General features: G+C 44.3%; 1 protein-coding gene across 1 annotated transcript in view; it reads left to right on the forward strand.

Annotated features, from left to right (window-relative positions):
* The first annotated feature begins 1,373 nt into the window (after positions 1–1,373).
* LOC125446865 (uncharacterized) overlaps positions 1,374–19,813 on the forward strand; it is a 72,273-nt gene continuing 53,833 nt past the window's right edge. Inside the window, exon 1 of the mRNA XM_048520821.2 lies at positions 1,374–1,585. Within this exon, the coding sequence (XP_048376778.1) occupies positions 1,505–1,585 (81 nt within the window). The 5' untranslated portion in view covers positions 1,374–1,504. The remainder of the gene's footprint in view (positions 1,586–19,813) is intronic.

Genomic DNA, 19,813 nt, shown 5'->3' on the forward strand with positions numbered 1-19,813 from the left:
GATGGGTAAGAGTTGCTGGCCAACCAGTGACAGCCACATCCCACAAATGACTATAAAAAAATTAACCAATTCCAGAAGGAATTCAGATTCGTCTTTACCTAGTGAGTGATGAGAATGTGGAAATTGCAGCCACAGAGAGTTTGAAGAGTTGACGCTTTAAGGGAAAGTTAGACAATCTCTGAAGGGAAAAAAAGGATATGTGGATTGGATGAGATGATATAGAGATTGGAGGAGGACTACGTGGAGTATAAACAATGGTATGGACCAGTTGCTCTGTTTCAGTGTTGTGGATACAAAATGATCAGATTAATTTGTTGCTTCAGGCATATAAATGTCTCCTCATTCAGATTTGTGGTTGACTTAGAGGATTAATGCTTCTTTTTTTAATGAACTGTGTTTGGAGGGCAATGCACAACATGGAACTCAGGTTGAAAACTGAGCTGTTATGCAAAAACCAGCAAGGACTACCTCCTAGAAACCATTTAGTAACACACAGTTAACACTTGACTAGCAACATCAGTAGGTTCTTGGTTGACAGGCATCTAAAGACGGTGATCAGAGATCCAGAATAGTGGCAGGAATGTAAAATGAAAGGGGGAAAGAAAGGGGCACAAAGATATAATGGGACGAGAGAGTGGGAGGATAGGAAGTCAGTTTGTCAATGCACAGGAATGAAAAGTGAGTTTTTAAATTAATCATTGAGGGGTTAGGGGTATTGCTGGCTGAGCTAATATCAAATACCCCACCCCTCAATACCCTAAATTTCCTGAGCCCTGGGAGAAACATCAAAAGACCGACTAAGTATATTGTGATTTTCTTTCTCATATTCGCTGAAGCGATTTGTCAGGTATAAAAATATTCTTTAAAAGACTGCTTGGTGGGGGCAGGGAAATTGGAATTAGAATGCAATGCAACAGAAATCTCCAGGAATACTGCCAACTTGAAGTAGCAACGATAAATAAAAAGAGAAAGTGCTGGAGAAGCTCAACAGGTGTCTGGAGAGAGAAACAGAGTTAATGTTTCGAGTCTGATATGACTGTGCTTCAGAACTGGGTTAAGTTTAGTTGGCTTTAACTCTCCGTCTCTCTCAGATGCTGCGGGACCCGCTGAGTAACTCCAGCAATTTTTGTGTTTGTTTTAGAAAATTAACCCCAGAGAACCCCAAAGACAATACCTATTTCATTTTCAAATCTATTTTATTAGCTAGACTAAAACAACACTTCCCCTGCAACATTAAAAAGGGAACCTGTGTTGCTTGCGTGTATTTTGACTCAATATTGGGTTTTATCTCGCTGTAACATATTGCCGGGGTGTATTTTGTCAGAGTCACGTTGCTCGCCGGATAACTTCCGCAAACTTATGCTGCAGTCGGTTTTTGCAAAGCAATAAGTCAAACTCAACCTGGAATGTGTCAGTCCCAGCGCTGGCTCCTTTCAAGACAGTCAGTGTATATTGCTGCGAGATCCAGACACTAGGAGACTGATTGGTATTTTGGTCAGCTACAATGGGGCTCAGTTTGCCGGCGCCCTACATTCTGCAAATGTGGACTGGCACCGTCTTCAGTGTCCTCGTCCTGTGCATACATGTAAGTACATCTCCCTCTGGAGCTTTTTCATCTCGTGTCTAGTTTGGATTAAGAGTTGTGATGTATGTTGTGACAGACCCCTGCTGTGTCGCCATTCACTCCCCCAAGGAAGGCAATTTGTAAATATATTGTGTCCCGTCGAAAAACTCACTTTTGGTACTTAGAGAAAAATTTTCCTCAGCGCAGCTCTGGAATCCACGTTAGAGAATAAAGGTAAAGTTGCCGCTGTCTTAGGCTGCTCTGATTAGAGAGAGACCACTGGTGGTGGTTTAACCTGAGGGACAGTACATCTCAGGTGAGGAGAGAGGTTGAGAAGCAGAGCCCTTGATGGGAACCTCAGCCTGGGATGGGAATTGAACCCACACTGTTGGCGTCACTCAGTTTAACAAAGCAGCCTTCCAGCCAACTAGCCCTCTCGATCCACATTATAGGAGAGATGTGATAGCACTGGAGAGGGTGCGGAGGAGATTACCAGGGCGTTGCCTGGGCTGGAGACTTTCAAGAATGGAGAGGTAGGACAGACTGGGGGTAGAACAGAGGAGGTTGAGGGGAGGGCAGAAAGATTAAGATGTGTACAATTATGAGGGGCATAGATAGTATGGACAGGAAGAGACTTTACACCCTGAATGAGGGGATCAATGATGGGGACATGGATTAAGGCAAAGGTCAGGACATTGGGAGAAGGGGGTATGGGAATCTGGACCTCACTGCCTGTAAGGGTGGCAGAGACAAAAATCCTCATAACATTTAAGAAGTATTTAGATGTAGAGTTGCAATGCTAAGGGAAACAGGCTATGGACTAAGTGCTGGAAAATGGGATTAGGATAGTTTCTGCACTGTAAACCCCTGTGACTCTACTAACAAAACAATTACGCCATTTATTTTTGCAACTATGCCCTTGAAACTGTAAGTGCCTGAGGACTAATCTCCAAGTAAACTTAAGAAACAAAATGTAATTGCTATAATATTCTCCACTTTGTTTATTCAAAACAAAATCAAGCAAATGAGGAGGTGTCACCTGAAGTATGATTTACAAGTAAAATTATTCCTACTAATTTGGTCCCAACTTTGGTGAATATCTAAACTTCTTTTTTTGATTAAAAAAAGTAAAGATCAGATCAATTCAGTGATTTGAGTCTCCCAGTGCTGATGCTACTGGCTGCTAACTTCCTGAAAGCATTGCATTTCCAGCTTTGGAGCTCACTTTAAATAGGAACATGCACTGGAGTTGTGGGAATGGATGTTTTCCTGTGGGGACAGGGATCATATTTAACACCTGATGAAAAGTACTTTATTGTTCACACGACTTTCAGTGTAAGATGAGAAGTTAGACTTGCACTAGCACTCAGCAATCTAGGTGGGAGGACAGGCGTACATCCTAAAGGAGTTCTAACTGCACAGCCAGTAATTCATTCTGGTTGCATCTTGGAAAAGATCATTTTTTCAGCATTTTTGGACAAAGAGCAGCGTTGAACTAAGTCAGGCAGCTCTTTCAGAGAGCCCAGATAGGCATGACATATAAACCTAACTGCAAACTTGGAGTAGGCCATTCACCCTCTTCTCTGTTATTCAACAAGATCATAGCTGATCTGATTGTGGCCTTAATCCACATTCCTACCTCCCTGGATGCCCTTATCAGTCAATCGTCTACTCTTCTATAACACCACCTCCACCATTCCATGGGACCGTGATACCGAAAAGTCATGATCCTCTGAGAGAAAAGATTTCTCCTCGTCTCAGTCTGATATGAGAGAGCCCTCCAATGCCCCAAGTTTAGTCGCTCCCACAAGAAGAGATATCCTTTCTGCATCCACACTGTCCAGTCTCCTCATAATCTTATATGTCTTGATCAGATCAAAGACCAACGGATATAGACCCAACCTGTCCAAAACTCTTCTCATAAGATAACCATCCCCCTCACCAACCCAGGGATCAGTCAAGTGAGCCTTTTCTAAACTGCTTCTAATGCATTTATATTGTTTCATAGATAAGGAAACCAAAGAGGGCTAAATGACTCCTTCTCTCCTGTAAAATACGTTGGTTCAATCTCAGGTTTCATTGCAGCTCACTCAGAAATTATTTTTCTAAATCTTCTCAAAATACTTTATTTTGTTGTTTTAGGTACAGTTTCTTTTCACTTCCCATACATTTGCGACAATTCTGATTTCCTCCTGAGCTTAAGGGTAGATCTGTGGTTCAGGGTTAAGTGGTTACTTCAATTTTTCTGTCTGCTTCCTCAAACCAAGAGGAATGTTGTTTTCAGTACAAAGCAATTTACTTCATTAAGCTTATGTTCCCTGGGATTTAGAAAGGTCAGGAGTTATTGGATTGAAGTTTTCTAGCTGTTAAGCAGACTGAGAGGGTAGATGGTGAGCAATTATTTGCACCAGTCTGGGGAGTTTAGGACAAGGGAACATTGTCTAAAAATTGGAGCTATTCCTTTCAGGATTGAAATTGGGAAACATCCCTTACAGAAGGAAAGGCAGAGCACTGGCAAATCCTTCAATGACAATTGATGTTCGACCTATTGCAAATTTTAACGCTGAGATTAATGCTAAATTAGTTCTCATATCAACTTTGACCTCATTGAATGGCAAAAAGAGGTTTGAGGGACTGTAGGCTCTTCTGCCCTGCCTGTGTCCTTACGTAGAAAGGTTATCTGATTTTCAAAAATATTAGGGACATTCTAGTTGCATCCCACTGGAAAGAAAGGTGTGAGATCTTGCACACATCTACATTTTAGACGGATATGGTTGCACTAGAAATGGCATGGAGAAAACTACCAATTTTTACCAACAAGAATGTTTAGTTATGAACAGATAGGATAGGCTTGAGTTGTTTTCCTTGGAGCAAAGGAGAATGATGGAGGACATATTTGAAATGTCGAAAATTGTGAGGTGCGTCAACAGGGTGGATGGGAAGAAGCCATGTTGGGGGGGATCAGTCAACAGGGATCATTGATTTAAGTAAAAGTGAAGGAGGTTTAAGGATGTGAGGAGAATCTTTTCCATGCAGAGGGTGGTGGGAACCTGGAACCCACTGCCTGGAAGCAGAAACACTCATAACATTCAAGGCACACAGAACTATGAGTCTGGCATATGGCTACACTGAAAAATGGGATTAGAATGGTTAGCTGATTGTTTTTCGCTGGTACAGATCTAGTGGGATGAATGGGTTTTTTCTGTGCTGTGGTACTCCTGTGGCTCTGTGGCCTTATCTGACCTGTCCTTCACCAGATTATGCTTAGCTGAATGTTAATGGTTATTTGAAATGTCCAACAGGACAAAATACAACTGGTCAACGAAACTTCACATGGAGACGTCAAGACATCATGTCTTTTGGTCCAACACCTCACCAATGAAACAAATGAAGAGTGAAAGAAAGGTTGAATGATGGAGAAAAGACATTGAGTGATTCAAGGTCAAAATTGAGACAGAGAAAAACATTAGTAAGAAAGGATAGAGTTGATTAAGAGGGAGTCAAAAAAGCATTAAGCATGAAAAACAAATATTATAACCAGGCTTTGTTTGAAAAATCCTGTGAAAGATATCGTGGATGCTGGAAATCTGAAATCTAAACTTTACCTCTTCTGAAGAATGTTCAGTGGATTTGAAACGTGAACACTGCTTCTCTCTCCACAGGTGCTGTCAGACCTGCTGAGTTTCTCCAACAATTTCTCTGTTTTTAACAAGGTGTGTGGAGCTGAAGGAACGCAGCAGGCCAGGCAGTGTCAGAAGAGCAGGAAAGCTGACGTTTCGGGTTGGGACCCTTTTTCAGAAACCTTCTGAAGAAAGATCCAGACCCGAAATGTCAGCTTTCCTGCTCCTCTGATGCTTCCTGGCCTGCTGCGTTCCTCCAGTCCACACCTTGTTATCTCTGATTGCAGCGTCGGCAGCTCCTGCTATCTCTGATTTCTCTGTTTTTGCTTGTTTCAGGTTTCCAGCATCCGCAGTTCTTTGATTTGTTAAAATGGTGCTGGCAGACCTGCTGAGTTTCTGTTTTTATGTGAAAATTCTAGCACTGGTCTTTGAGAATCTGGTGTATGAATGGCAGGATCGATATATGAAAAGTCCAAACATTATTGAGCCAAGAATTGTAGAATATGATCATCATAGTGAAGAAAAGTGAAACTGTTTTTATAGGAAGACAGGAATTGTAAATGTGGAAGCTGACGTCCATTGAGTTCATCTTGTATCATCCTGGTAATCTTATGATACAGAGGCAGTAGAGTTATTGACTCATCACATTATCAATCTCTATTAATGAGGCCTTCAATTGACTCTAATATGAGGTGAGGAGAACATGTGGAGAAGTAGATTCAAAGTCATCTGCTCCTCCCATGACATCTCAGATTATTTGTGTAACAAACACCAGAGATTTTTTCACTGAAGAAACTCAATCGAAATTGCATTTCTAAGTTTTGAAAAAATCGTGTACCCTGAACATTAGCCTTCTGCTGTTAAAAGAGTTTTATGACAAGGCTGGCATAATGATACTGCTAGGAAAGGAATGCGTTTTAGAATCACGAGCTGCAGCTTATAATGAGGCCATTCAGCCCATTGAACCCATACCACCATACCTCTTTATTTGTTTCAGTGCTAAAGCACCTGGCAAGGTTGCAATTTTTTCATTATTTGGGAATCAAAATATCTAGAAATTTATCAGGAATTGGAGCTCTTGATGTATCTCCATTTCACAACAAATTGCTAGATTTGTTTAGAGGCACTAATGCCAGTCACCAGAACTCACTGTTATTTTCCAGAAATTTATATTTTTACATGTCCAGGAAGGCCTGAGTGGATTTAAAGCAAAAAATGCAGATTTGACACTTGTGGAAAATAAAGTACGCAACTCTGTTTGGACTTTGTGCTCCAGTGAAGACTTGCTGACAATATTAATGCATATGGGGATGTATTTCCATTTTTAACAGTAACTGAAATGCACAAAAACACACAAGAGAGAAATGGGAGCAGTCCATTTAGCCTATTGAACCAGCTTTGCCATTCAACATGATTGACTGATCCTGGCCTTCAAAATGAGAAGAGCCACAATAGATACTCTGACTGGGACTGCCTGAATGAGAATGGTACAAAGAATGGAACCAGGCCAATATAGTCCAATGCTGCTGGACAATGTTGGAGAGGCATTGATGCTTGACAGAGCTAAGACAGAGGTAGCAAATAGGCCAAGAATGAGGTGGATGCATGGTTTACTTTCGATTTGATTTATTGTTGTCACATGTACCTAATACAGTACTAAGTTTTGTTTTGCAAACAGCACAGGAAGATCATTGCAAACAGGACATACAGATCAAAGGGTGCAAAGAGAGAGCAAGGCAGAAAAGGTTACAGCTGCACAGGAGGTGCACAAATGCAAGATCAATATTAGGTTTGGAGTTAGAGAGATCCAAGCAGCAGTCTAATAACAGCAGGGAAGAAGCAGGTCTTGAACCTATTGGTGCATGTGTTCAAGCTTCTGTATTTTCTGCCTGACAGAAGAGGTTGGAAGAGAGTATTACTGGGGTGGGAGGGGTCTTCGATGATGTTGGCCGCCTTTCTGCAGCACCGAGCCGTGTAAATGGAATCCATGGATGCGAGGTTGGTTTCTGTGAAGGTCTGGGCTGTGCAACCACCTCCTGTAGTTTCTTATGGTCCTGGGCAGGGCAGCTGCCGCACCAGGCCGTTAAGCACCCGGATAGAATGCTTTCTGTGCTGCATCTGTCAAAGTTAGTGATGGTCGTTACGGACATGTTGAATTTTCTGAGTCACTTGAGGAAGAATTGGCATTAACAAAAGCAGAAGATCCTCAGAACTGAGGAAGGCTCAACAGACCCGAAACATTAACTCTGATTTTCTGTTCACAGATGCTGCCAGACCCGCTAAGCTTTTCCAGCAACTTCTGTTTTTGTTCCTGATTTACAGCATCTGCAGTTCTTTTGGTTTTCATGAAAAAGAGGCATTAATGTGCCTTATTGACCATCACATCTATGTGGGAGGTCAGGGACGGGCTGTTATTTATCGTCACTCCGAGTAACTTGATGCTGTTGACCCTCTCCACCTCAAGTCCATTGATGCAACCGGGACCGTGTCCCACTCCTTTCTTCCTGATGTCAATCATCAGGTTTTTTTTGCTGATATTGAGAGAGAGATCATTATCATTGCACCACGACACCAAGCCCTCTATCCCCTTCCTACATTCTGACTCATCATTGTTTGATATCTGGCCTACAACAGTGGCGTGGTCAGCAAGCCTGCTGATGGCATTTGTGCAGAATTTGGCTACACAGTCATGGATGTACAGGGAGTACAGTAAGGGGCTGAGTATGTATTCTTGCAGGTCGCCAGTGTTGAGGATTATTGTGGAGGATGTGCAGCTGTCTACCTTCACAGATTGCAGTCTGTGGGTCAGGGAGCTGAGGATCCAGTTGCAGAGTGCAGAGCTGAGACCTAGGCTATGGAGTTTTTGGACCAGTCTGGTAGGGATTATGGTGTGGAATATGGAGTTGTAGTCATTGAGTAGAAGCTTGATGTAGGTTATCCAGATGTTCCAGTGATGAGTGCAGGGCTGGGGAAATGGTGTCCCCTGTGGACCTGTTTCACCAGTAGACAAATGGCAGGGTATCAAGGCAGGCTGGGAGGCTAGAGCTGATTTGGGCCATGACCAACCTCTCAAAGCACTTCATTGTTATGGAGGTCAGAGCCACGGGGTGGTAGTGGTTGAGGCATGTGGCATGTGTTTTCTATGGTACTGGGATGATGATGGTCTTCTTGTAGGAAGTGGGGACTTTAGATTGTGGCAAGGACAGGTTGAAGATGTCAGTGATACTTCCATCAGCAGGTCCACAGAGGATCTAAGTGCACAGCTGGGGACTCAGTCACAGTCACGGGGGATATTATTATTTAGTTGTGGGGTGTGAACATTGCTGGCTGGGCCAGTAATTTTATTGTCTGTCCCTGATTACCCTTTAGAAGGAATTGATGAGCTTCCTTCTTGAACCATTGCAGTCCACATGCTGTAGGATGATGCCCTTAGAGAAGGAATTCCAGGATTTTGACCCAGCAACATTGAAGAAATGGTGATATATTTCCAGTCCAGGATGGTGAGTGGCTTGGAGGGGAACTTGCAGGTGAGTGGTGTTTCCATGTATGTGCTGCCCCTTGTCCTCCTAGCTGGAAGTGACAGTGGGTTTGGAAGGTGCAGTCGGAGGATCTTGAGAGAATTTCTGCAGGGCATCTTGCAGAGAGCACAAGACTTTGTAATTTTGAGTGACTTTTGGCTACTTTGTTGTGGTGTCTATAACCTGATTGGAGGGATGGTTTTGGGATCGATGGGCATGGATTCTGGGAGGTGACAAAATGCTTCAGAGACTTTGATTAGAAAGGGCAGTTGGAGATTGAGTGCAAGGATGGATGAGTGAAAGTTTGTCTTTTTTGAATGGAAGTGTGATGACCTCAGATTTGAAGGAGAGATGACTAACATCTGAGCTGTTAACAGTGTCAGCTAACACAGGAGATCAACAATTTCAAGAAATAGATTCTAAAAAGCAAGAGGTGGTCTCATCAGGACATGAAAGGTGATTGTAAACACACTTAAAAAGGTGTAAATTCAGGATCAGGGTGTGGGGAGTCCTTTTTGAAGGGTGAGACAGCAAGAACTGCTGGTGCTGGAGTCAGAGATAACACAGTGTGGAGCTGGAGAAACACAGCAGGCCAGGCAGCATCAGAGGAGCAGGAAAGTTGCCGTTTCTGGTCTAGACCCTTCTTTAGATTTGGGTCCCGACCGAAAATGTCAACTTTTCTACTCCTCTGATGCTGCCTGGCCTGCTGTGTTCCTCCAGCTCCACACTGTGTTACCAGTAGATTCGATTAGTTCCAAATGCATTTGGAACATTGTGAGCAGTTTTGGCCTTGGAGGGAGTCCAGAGGAGGTTCACAAGAAGGTTCCCTTATTTTCTGAGGAGCAGTTCTGTTTTCTTTGGAGTTTAGAAGGCTGTGGGGTGGGGGCGGAATCTGTTTGAAACTTACACAATACTGAGAGGTCTGAACAGAGTGAACTTACACAAGATGTTTCCGCTAGTAAGAGAGACTAGGACTTGAAGGCACAGTCTCAGACTGAAGGGACGATCCTTTCGAACTGAGATGAGGAGGAATTTTTTCAGCCAGAGGGCGCTGTATCTGTGGAACTCATTGCCACAGAGGGTTGTGGAGGCCGAGTCATTGAGTGTTTTGAAGACAGAGATTGATAGGTTCTTGATTAGTAACGGGCTCAAAGCTTACAGTGAGAAGGTAGGAGAATGGGGTTGAGAAACATATCAGCCATGATTGAATGACAGAGCAGGTTTGATGTGTTGAATGGCCTTATTCTGCTCTAATATCTTAACATAGAACATAGAACATTACAGCACAGTACAGGAGGCCCTTCGGCCCTCGATGTTGTGCCGACCTGTCATACCGATCTCAAGCCCATCTAACCTACACTATTCCATGTACGTCCATATGCTTATCCAATGATGCCTTAAATGTACCCAAAGTTGGCGAATCTACTACCGTTGCAGGCAAAGAGTCCCATTCCCTTACTACTCTCTGAGGAAAGAAACTACCTCTGACATCTGTCCTATATCTTTCACCCCTCAAGTTAAAGCTATGCCCCCTCGTGCTCGCCATCACCATCCTAGGAAAAAGGCTCTCCCTATCCACCCTATCTAACCCTCTGATTATTTTATATGTTTCAATTAAGTCACCTCTCAACCTTCTTGTCTCTAATGAAAACAGCCTCAAGTCCCTCCGCCTTTCCTCGTAAGAGCTTTCCTCCATACCAGGCAACATCCTAGTAAATCTCCTCTGTACCCTTTCCAAAGCTTCCACATCCTTCTTATAATGCTGTGACCAGAACTGTACACAATACTCCAAGTGCAGCCGCACCAGAGTTTTGTGCAGCTTCACCATAACCTCTTGGTTCCGGAACTCGATCCCTCTATTAATAAAAGCTAAAACACTATATGCCTTCTTAACAGCCCTGTCAACCTGGGTGGCAACTTTCAAGGATCTGTGTACATGGACACCGATCTTGTTGTCATCTGGACTAAATGCTGAAGTTCACATTGAAATCATACCTAATAAATGCTTAGATGATCAAAATAAGATCATAAGACGTAATTGTGAAATTCTTTATGATTCTCACTACATGATTGACTGAGATAGCAAGGTGTGGAGCTGGATGAACACAGCAGGCCAAGCACCATCAGAGGAGCAGGAAGGCTAAAGTTTCGGGCCTAGACCCTTCATCAGAAATGGTTGATGATTGACTGTTCTCCACTTCCTCACGTTGTTGCCAGTTTTTCTACATTGGTCACTGAAAATCCTCATCCTGACGATCAAAAGCCTCCTTATTTCCTCAGTCTCTTCCATATCTCTGCAAATTCACTCATCCCTACAGCTCCCTAAGATCCCTGCCCTCTTCCGATTCTGGCTCCTCGCACATTCTGAGTTTTTCCTAGGCCCAACATTAGTGGTGATCATTCCTTCAGTAGCTCAGACCCTTGGCGAGGAATTCCACCAATCCCTCTCTTAGGTTCATCACCTCTCTGTCCACCTTTAACACGTTTCTTAAGATCTTTAATTCATGCTTTATGCGATCTGGTGTTAAACGATGTCTAATGATGCTCCTGTGACTTGAGATGGTTTACATTACATAAATGCAATTATTGTTATGGACTTGGCTTTACAGGTGTCTTGTTTCAATAGACTCCAATATCTTTAGATCTCAATTTTGGCTCTAGTTTACATGATTTCCATATTGTGATAGATTACCTTTTTTCCTTTTGTCTCAACTCCCTGCAGTTTAAGAATATGGGTTTGTGTCGTTAAACTCATGGCTTTTATTCTATTGTTTGATGCTCACCTTGATTTGCCAAATGTTTTTCAGCTTAATACTACTTCCCTCTTAAAGATCAGCATTTTCTTCCATGCATTACAAAGTGAGTTAACACTTTAAGGGAAAAATCAGACACCTGGCATTGTACTAACTACAGCCAAGGTAATCCCTGGGATTTCCGTAGTTAAAACTCTAACGTAGTTAAACCTGTGGCCTCCCGTCCAGCCCTGTCTTGAATTGCATTATTTTGATCAGTGATGTGTGCACATCTAGGTTCACATAGGACTTTCCTATAATCTGGACTGTTCTTTAGGGGGAATTGTTGTGGTGCCAAGGTAGATGTTCTTCTCTCACACTTGGAAGCAACAGTACTAACAACTCCTTCACAGCCTGTTTGTAACTTAATAATGTGAACATGAATAGCTGCTATTTGCAAAATGGTTTCTTTGCTGTTTAATTAATTGTTCTACATTTTAAGACCTTGAAGAACACTGTAAGCTATTCTGCACTCTATAACTCCAAAATGACTGGTTTCCTAACTGGAAGGATGGGTCAGCATCATCAAAATATACATTGTGCATCACCCTCTACCCCATGATCGCAATAAGATTGTGGCTGTTCTGAACCTGGCCTCATCTCCACTTTCCTTTCTGCTCCCTCTCCCTCCCCACCTTACACTTCACCTGACGAAGGCACGGCGCTCCAAAAGCTTGTGATTTCAAATAAACCTGTTGGACTATAACCTTGTGTCTACCTCTATCCAACACTGGCACATCCGTATCATGATTGTGTACTTTATACTCATGTCAATCAAAAATCTGACAAAACCCTGAATGTACTCAATGACCTAATCTCCCGAGATCTCTGGGGTAGGGAATTCCAAATACTGATGACCGTCTCAGAGAGGACATTTCTCATTGCTTTTGCCCAAGTGGAAGATTCTATACTTTGAAACTGTGTCCTCCAGTTTCAGATTCCTCCAGGAGGGAAAACATTCTCTCTGCATCCAGTGTTTCAGAACCCTTCAGCAACTTACTTGTTTCAATAAGATCAGCTCTCATTTTTCTAAATTGCAAGGAGTATCAGCCCTGTCTGCTCAAACTTTCTGTGTAAGACAACTCCTTCATCCCCAAGATGACGCTTTCCTAAACTGCCTTAGAAACAACTACATCCCTCCTTAAATAAGGAGACCAAAACTGTACTCTGGGTGCAGTCCCACCAGGTTCAGGTGTCAATACATTCATACATAGCAATTAAGAGCAGGCCATTCAGCCCTTTGAGCCTGACCTACTTCAATAAGATTACAGCTGATCTGAAAATTTTAGCAAGAATTTTGCACAACAGTCCGCTGTAATTACCATACTCGAGCCCCTCAATTTTGGACATCACCTCTTGTCCATAGATCAGTTATGTTGTAAAACTGTTATTTAGCTCCGTCATGAATTTGTTGATGTTTTCCACCTCCCTGGCAATCGTCCCTGCCTTTTTCCAGTCACCCATTTTCTTTATGAAGTTGTTAAATGCAAGGAGGAAGGCAGGTATTGCTAAAGCATTTCACAACATCAAGATGTCCCAAAGTGTTTTACAGCTAAGGAAATACTTTGGATGTGTACTCATTGTTCTGATAGAGGATGCACTCCATTCAATTTACAGGTAGAAAGCTCCCTCAAACAGCAGTAGAATAATGGTCAGACAGACAGCTTCTTTGTGATTTCCCTAGAAGGACAGGTATTGGCCAGGACTTCCCTGATTATTTTCAAACTACTGTCATTTTATGACAAACTCAGGGAAAACAGGGCCTTGGTTGAACAACTTACTTTGAGGAGGGGGTCCCTGACAGACCAGTATTTCATGGAGTCACAGGCATACAGTTTGTGCTGGAGACCTGGAGTGAGACAATAGCCCCCAACCCTCCGAGGGTTTCAGAGGAACGATGATTATTCATTGGCAGCTGACTGTGGAGACCACCATCTCCAACATTTACTCCCTCCACCATCAATACTGAGTAGCTGCAGTAGGTACAGTCTACAAGATGTGCTGCAGAAATTCACCCAAGCCTTTAGGCACCTAGAACAATAAAGGTAGCAGATACATGGGGCAATCACCATCTGCAAGATCCCATCCAAGCCATACAGCATCTTGGCTTGAAAATATATCGCCATTCCTCCCCTGTTGCTGGAGTCAAAAACCTGAAACTTCCTTCCTGAAAGCACTGTGGGTGAGCCAACACCGTATTTACTGTAATGAAAGTCACATACTTCCAGAGAACCATTGTCTGCTCTCTCATTAGAGAGAGAGAGAGGGACTTGCTGGAGGGTTTAACCTGAGGGTCACCACACCTCAGGCACGGTTGAGAAGGAGGGACCTACATGGTCACCTCAGCCTGTAGCAGAATTGAAGCCAAGCTGTTGGCGTCACTCTACATCATGTACTAGCCAACTGAGCTAACCGAACCCTTGCTGTGTTTCATAACAGCTCACTGCCACCTTCGGAAGGGCATCTAGGGACAGGTAACAGACACTGGCCTTGTCAGCATTGCGCATATCCCATGGATGAATTAAAAAACACTTGCATGCATGTGGGAATAGCCCTTGAGGACAGAGTTTGTGGTGGTGCATTGGGGTAATGTTTGCCTTTTCCTCTTAGAACCCATAAAGGCTGGTCACCACTGAGCCACCTTTCCTCTGGGTGACACTCCCAGTTTCTTTTCACTTGAGGGCACTTGTAGCAGTGCGATAAGTGCTAGCCTCATCACAAATGCTCATATCCAACAAAGCAATATATATTTTGTTAAAAATCTCAGAATGTACGAACATATCTCCAGACAAAACAAGTAGTTGTTGGCCATTCCAGCCCTTGAGCCAGCTCCACCATTCATAACTGATCTGGTGGTAGTGTTGGCATCGCTTTCCTGCTGGTCCCCGATAGCATTTGGCTCCCTTGTCAGTGAAAAATCTATCTGATTTCTGATTTGATTTATTGTTGTCACATGCAACTAAGTACAGTGAAAAGTTTTGTTTTGCATGCAGTACAGGCAGATCATAGCATACGAGATCATTGGGTGATTGAATGGAGCGAGGAATACTCAGTTACAGCTGCATAAAAAGCATGACAGACATTAGATTTGAAATTTGAGAGGTCCGTTCAGAAGTCTAATAACAGCAGTGAAGAAACTGTCCTTGAACCTATTGGTGTGTGTGTTTAAGCTTTTGTATCTTCTGCCTGACAGAAGAGGTTGGAAGAGGTTACAACCAGGTTGGGAGGGGTCTTTGATAATGTTGGCTGCCTTTCTGTGGCAACGAAAAGTGTATGATGGAGTTAATGGATAGAAGGCTGGTTTGTGTGAACGCCTGGGCTGTGCTCATAACTCTCTGTAATTTCTTAAGGTCCTGGGCAGAGCAGTTGCTGTACCAAGCTGAGATGCATTCAAATAGAATGCTTTCTATGGTGCATCTGTAGAAGTTGGTGAGGGTCCTTATGGTCATGCCTTATGGACATCAATCCCCGCATTTAAAGTATTCAATGAACCCTGCCTCCGATGCTCTCTGGGGAAGAGAATTCAGCAGGCTCACAACTCTCTTAAGGCCTTGGTAGTGCATCCTGATCTTACAAATGCAAGGACTTGAGTTGGAATTCCTAACTATTGGTCATGAAAGCTGTGCACTACCCAGAATTCCTGGAACAGCTGTGGTTGGCTGTCTATACAACTCTTGGACTTAGTTCCTTAGGACTGACTACACAGCCTGCTTTCCTATCATTTTACCAATGAAACAAGCGCAGTCCTTTAAAGCCTTAATGTGGAGGTCAGAAAAAGGTGTGGAAGTGCACCATCCTGGCCCTCCAGCCTGTATCCTCGTTCAATACAATCATGGCCGATAAGTTACATCAATTTGACCTTCTTACTCAATTCTAAGTTCTCTTGGATCCCAAAAATCCATCTCAGTATTGAATCTAATCAACGACTGAGCATCCCCAAGTTTCTGGGGTAAAGAATTCTAAACCTTCAGATCTGAGTGAAGAAATTTCTCCTCTTTGATTGACCCTTTTATCATGAGACTGTTCCAGAGTCCCTAGCTAATCCGGGCACAGTCTAATGGCATCAACAATTTTTATAGAAGCAAGTATTTCATTGTACCAATGATGGAAAGTGAAGTTAAAAATTGTGGTTTTTGTACATTCACCTCATTATTTTACACTGGCTAAAGCCACAATTCCCAGTCGTGAACTACCATGGTATTAGAATAAGTAGCCGGTTGAAAATTAATGCCCTCAAGTGTTTTACAAACCTGGGATCAAATTAAGATAAATGTGTTGAATATTTGTTGTCACAAAATGTTCTAAGTCAGCTTGATTTGGAGCATTTCCAATTCAACATTCTCCCCGAACCAAAGTACAATCTGGAATACCGACGTTTAATGACTATAGTCTTTTGGGGTCAGATCAGTCACAGGAAAAATATTGTGTTCTCTATATAGCAGCAGTGAAGTAACAAGGAGCTCTGTGTGTTTAGTTTCTGAATGGAATCCAGTAATGGTTTGATCTATAACCACAAAGATCATTGGTGCAGTTCATCGTCTATTTCTGCAAGATAACATGCAACAGAAAAGCCTGCACCGCAGCAAAATCAAGTCTGGCTTTAGTAAAGTTCAAGAAATGACTGTGTCTTTTCATGAAGTCACGTCATTTGTATCATGCTGTAGGAGATTGGAATAACACTTTGTCATACCTAATCCAACAGCTGGGGGAAGAGAATCGCTCACGTACACCCATTTTAATGTTTAAATTTCTGATCACTTCTATGGTTTGCTCTCCACCAGTATTCCCCTGTTGCATCCCAGCCTTACCTCCCTCTGTGTTGATCTCTGGAAAATGCACTCCCAATTCAGCTACAACAGCATAGAGTGTTTTACCTTCAACGTGACACTCCTCTAGCTATTGATCTGCTCAATCACAATTTCACCTCCACCCCTGATGTTCTTATCCCCATTAAAACGATTATTGCCTCTCACCTCGGCTTTTCCCTCAATACAGCCTTTACCTTTGCTCCTTAAGTCCAAAGAATGTGGTGGACAATTGTTTTAGTCATTCTCTGTCAGATTTGAATGGACCAAATAGAGTACTACTGAGTCTTCTTCCCTGCTGAAGCTGCTTCCCACTTGAGCAGAGACAGTGGTATAGTGTTAACATCACTGGGTTAGTAATCCAGTAGGCCCAAGCTGTTCTAATTAGGACTCTGGTTCAAGTCCAACTCTATTAGCTGATGGAATTTAAACAAAGAAACTATTGTCAATTGTTGTAAAAACCATCGGATCATTTTAGGGAATGAAATCTACTATCCTGACCCAGTCTGGCCCATATGTGACTCCAGACCCACAGCAATGTGGCTGACTCTTAACTGCCCTCTGAAATAGTATCGGAGATAATGGGAACTGCAGATGCTGGAGAATTCCAAGATAATAAAATGTGAGGCTGGATGAACACAGCAGGCCAAGCAGCATCTCAGGAGCACAAAAGCTGACGTTTCGGGCCTAGACCCTTCATCAGAGAGGGGGATGGAGAGAGGGAACTGGAATAAATAGGGAGAGAGGGGGAGGCGGACCGAAGATGGAGAGTAAAGAAGATAGGTGGAGAGAGTATAGGTGGGGAGGTAGGGAGGGGATAGGTCAGTCCAGGGAAGACGGACAGGTCAAGGAGGTGGGATGAGGTGAGTAGGTAGATGGGGGTGCGGCTTGGGGTGGGTGGAAGGGATGGGTGACAGGAAGAACCGGTTAGGGAGGCAGAGACAGGTTGGACTGGTTTTGGGATGCAGTGGGTGGGGGGGAAGAGCTGGGCTGGTTGTGTGGTGCAGTGGGGGGAGGAGACGAACTAGGCTGGTTTAGGGATGCAGTAGGGGAAGGGGAGATTTTGAAACTGGTGAAGTCCACATTGATACCATATGGCTGCAGGGTTCCCAGGCGGAATATGAGTTGCTGTTCCTGCAACCTTCGGGTGGCATCATTGTGGCAGTGCAGGAGGCCCATGATGGACATGTCATCTAGAGAATGGGAGGGGGAGTGGAAATGGTTTGCGACTGGGAGGTGGAGTTGTTTGTTGCGAACTGAGCGGAGGTGTTCTGCAAAGCGGTCCCCAAGCCTCCGCTTGGTTTCCCCAATGTAGAGGAAGCCACACCGGGTACAGTGGATGCAGTATACCACATTGGCAGATGTGCAGGTGAACCTCTGCTTAATGTGGAATGTCATCTTGGGGCCTGGGATAGGGGCGAGGGAGGAGGTGTGGGGACAAGTGTAGCATTTCCTGCGGTTGCAGGGGAAGGTGCCGGGTGTGGTGGGGTTGGAGGGCAGTGTGGAGCGAACAAGGGAGTCACGGAGAGAGTGGTCTCTCCAGAAAGCAGACAGGGGAGGGGATGGAAAAATGTCTTGGGTGGTGGGGTCGGATTGTAAATGGCGGAAGTGTCGGAGGATGATGCGTTGTATCTGGACATTTTTCCATCCCCTCCCCTGTCTGCTTTCCGGAGAGACCACTTTCTCCGTGACTCCCTTGTTCGCTCCACACTGTCCTCCAACACCACCACACCCGGCACCTTCCCCTGCAACCGCAGGAAATGCTACACTTGTCCCCACACCTCCTCCCTCGCCCCTATCCCAGGCCCCAAGATGACATTCCACATTAAGCAGAGGTTCACCTGCACATCTGCCAATGTGGTATACTGCATCCACTGTACCCGGTGTGGCTTCCTCTACATTGGGGAAACCAAGCGGAGGCTTGGGGACCGCTTTGCAGAACACCTCCGCTCAGTTCGCAACAAACAACTCCACCTCCCAGTCGCAAACCATTTCCACTCCCCCTCCCATTCTCTAGATGACATGTCCATCATGGGCCTCCTGCACTGCCACAATGATGCCACCCGAAGGTTGCTGGAACAGCAACTCATATTCCGCCTGGGAACCCTGCAGCCATATGGTATCAATGTGGACTTCACCAGTTTCAAAATCTCCCCTTCCCCTACTGCATCCCTAAACCAGCCTAGTTCGTCCCCTCCCCCCACTGCACCACACAACCAGCCCAGTTCTTCCCCCCCACCCACTGCATCCCAAAACCAGTCCAACCTGTCTCTGCCTCCCTAACCGGTTCTTCCTCTCACCCATCCCTTCCTCCCACCCCAAGCCGCACCCCCATCTACCTACTAACCTCATCCCACCTCCTTGACCTGTCCGTCTTCCCTGGACTGACCTATCCCCTCCCTACCTCCCCACCTATACTCTCTCCGCCTATCTTCTTTACTCTCCATCTTCGGTCCGCCTCCCCCTCTCTCCCTATTTATTCCAGTTCCCTCTCCCCATCCCCCTCTCTGATGAAGGGTCTAGGCCCGAAACGTCAGCTTTTGTGCTCCTGAGATGCTGCTTGGCCTGCTGTGTTCATCCAGCCTCACATTTTATTATCTTGCCCTCTGAAATAGCCCAGTTAGCAATTCAGCTCAAGGGCAATAAAGGTTGGACAACAGATGTTAGCTTTTCTAGTGATGCCACATCCATGAAAGAATAATTTGAAAGAAGATGATCCTTGAATATAAGGAAAACCCCTGGCTTACTTTCTCAACGCCACATTAGCCTTTTCAATGCCTCTTTTTGGGTCTAATCCTAATCTTAGTCTCTGCTGCTTTCTTCCCTTTCATTAGGCCACAGGTTCAAACTACCTCAGGATTCTCCCTGTCCCAGCCTCAAACTCAGATTGTTCTCGAGTTGTTCCCCTGTCTTTCTTCATGTGCTCCCTGAGCCAAACTAGTCCATGAGACCCACCTCAGTCTAAAAAACAACAGTCATTCTTTCAACTGTCTGACCTTGCTGTACTGTAGCTCCATCTTGAAGTAAAATGTATGAGTTGGTTCAGTTGGTGTCATTTGCACAATTTCTTTTTTAAGTTGCAGTACACCCATCTTCCCTTCTTGACTCCTACATTAGCTGCTATTGTTAATAATTCTCATTCCCAGGCTGTGTGTCCCCTTCTCATAATCTGCCATCATCATTCATCTCCCCAAACCAGTAACCCCCAATTTCTCTTTCCCTGCCAACTAGCTGCCCATCTCCAACTTCCTTTTCCTTTCCAAAGACCAGAAGCATGTTTCCGCTTCTTGAATCCATGTCCATCCTGCCCGGAATTCCATGTTTGAATCTCTCTGATTGAGTTAACCCCCCCCCGCCCCCCCCCCCCACCCCCACCCCCCGACCCCCCCACACATAGAGGGCTTCACCAACTTTTGTTAAAGGTACAAATTATATCATGAGTGACTCTGTAAATTTACCGTCCTTACACATCATCCTCCTCCAACACCTCCCCACCAGTGTCCATGAGGATGGG

The sequence above is a fragment of the Stegostoma tigrinum genome, chromosome 2 (genome assembly GCF_030684315.1).
Source record: "Stegostoma tigrinum isolate sSteTig4 chromosome 2, sSteTig4.hap1, whole genome shotgun sequence".
Lineage (NCBI taxonomy): Eukaryota > Metazoa > Chordata > Chondrichthyes > Orectolobiformes > Stegostomatidae > Stegostoma > Stegostoma tigrinum.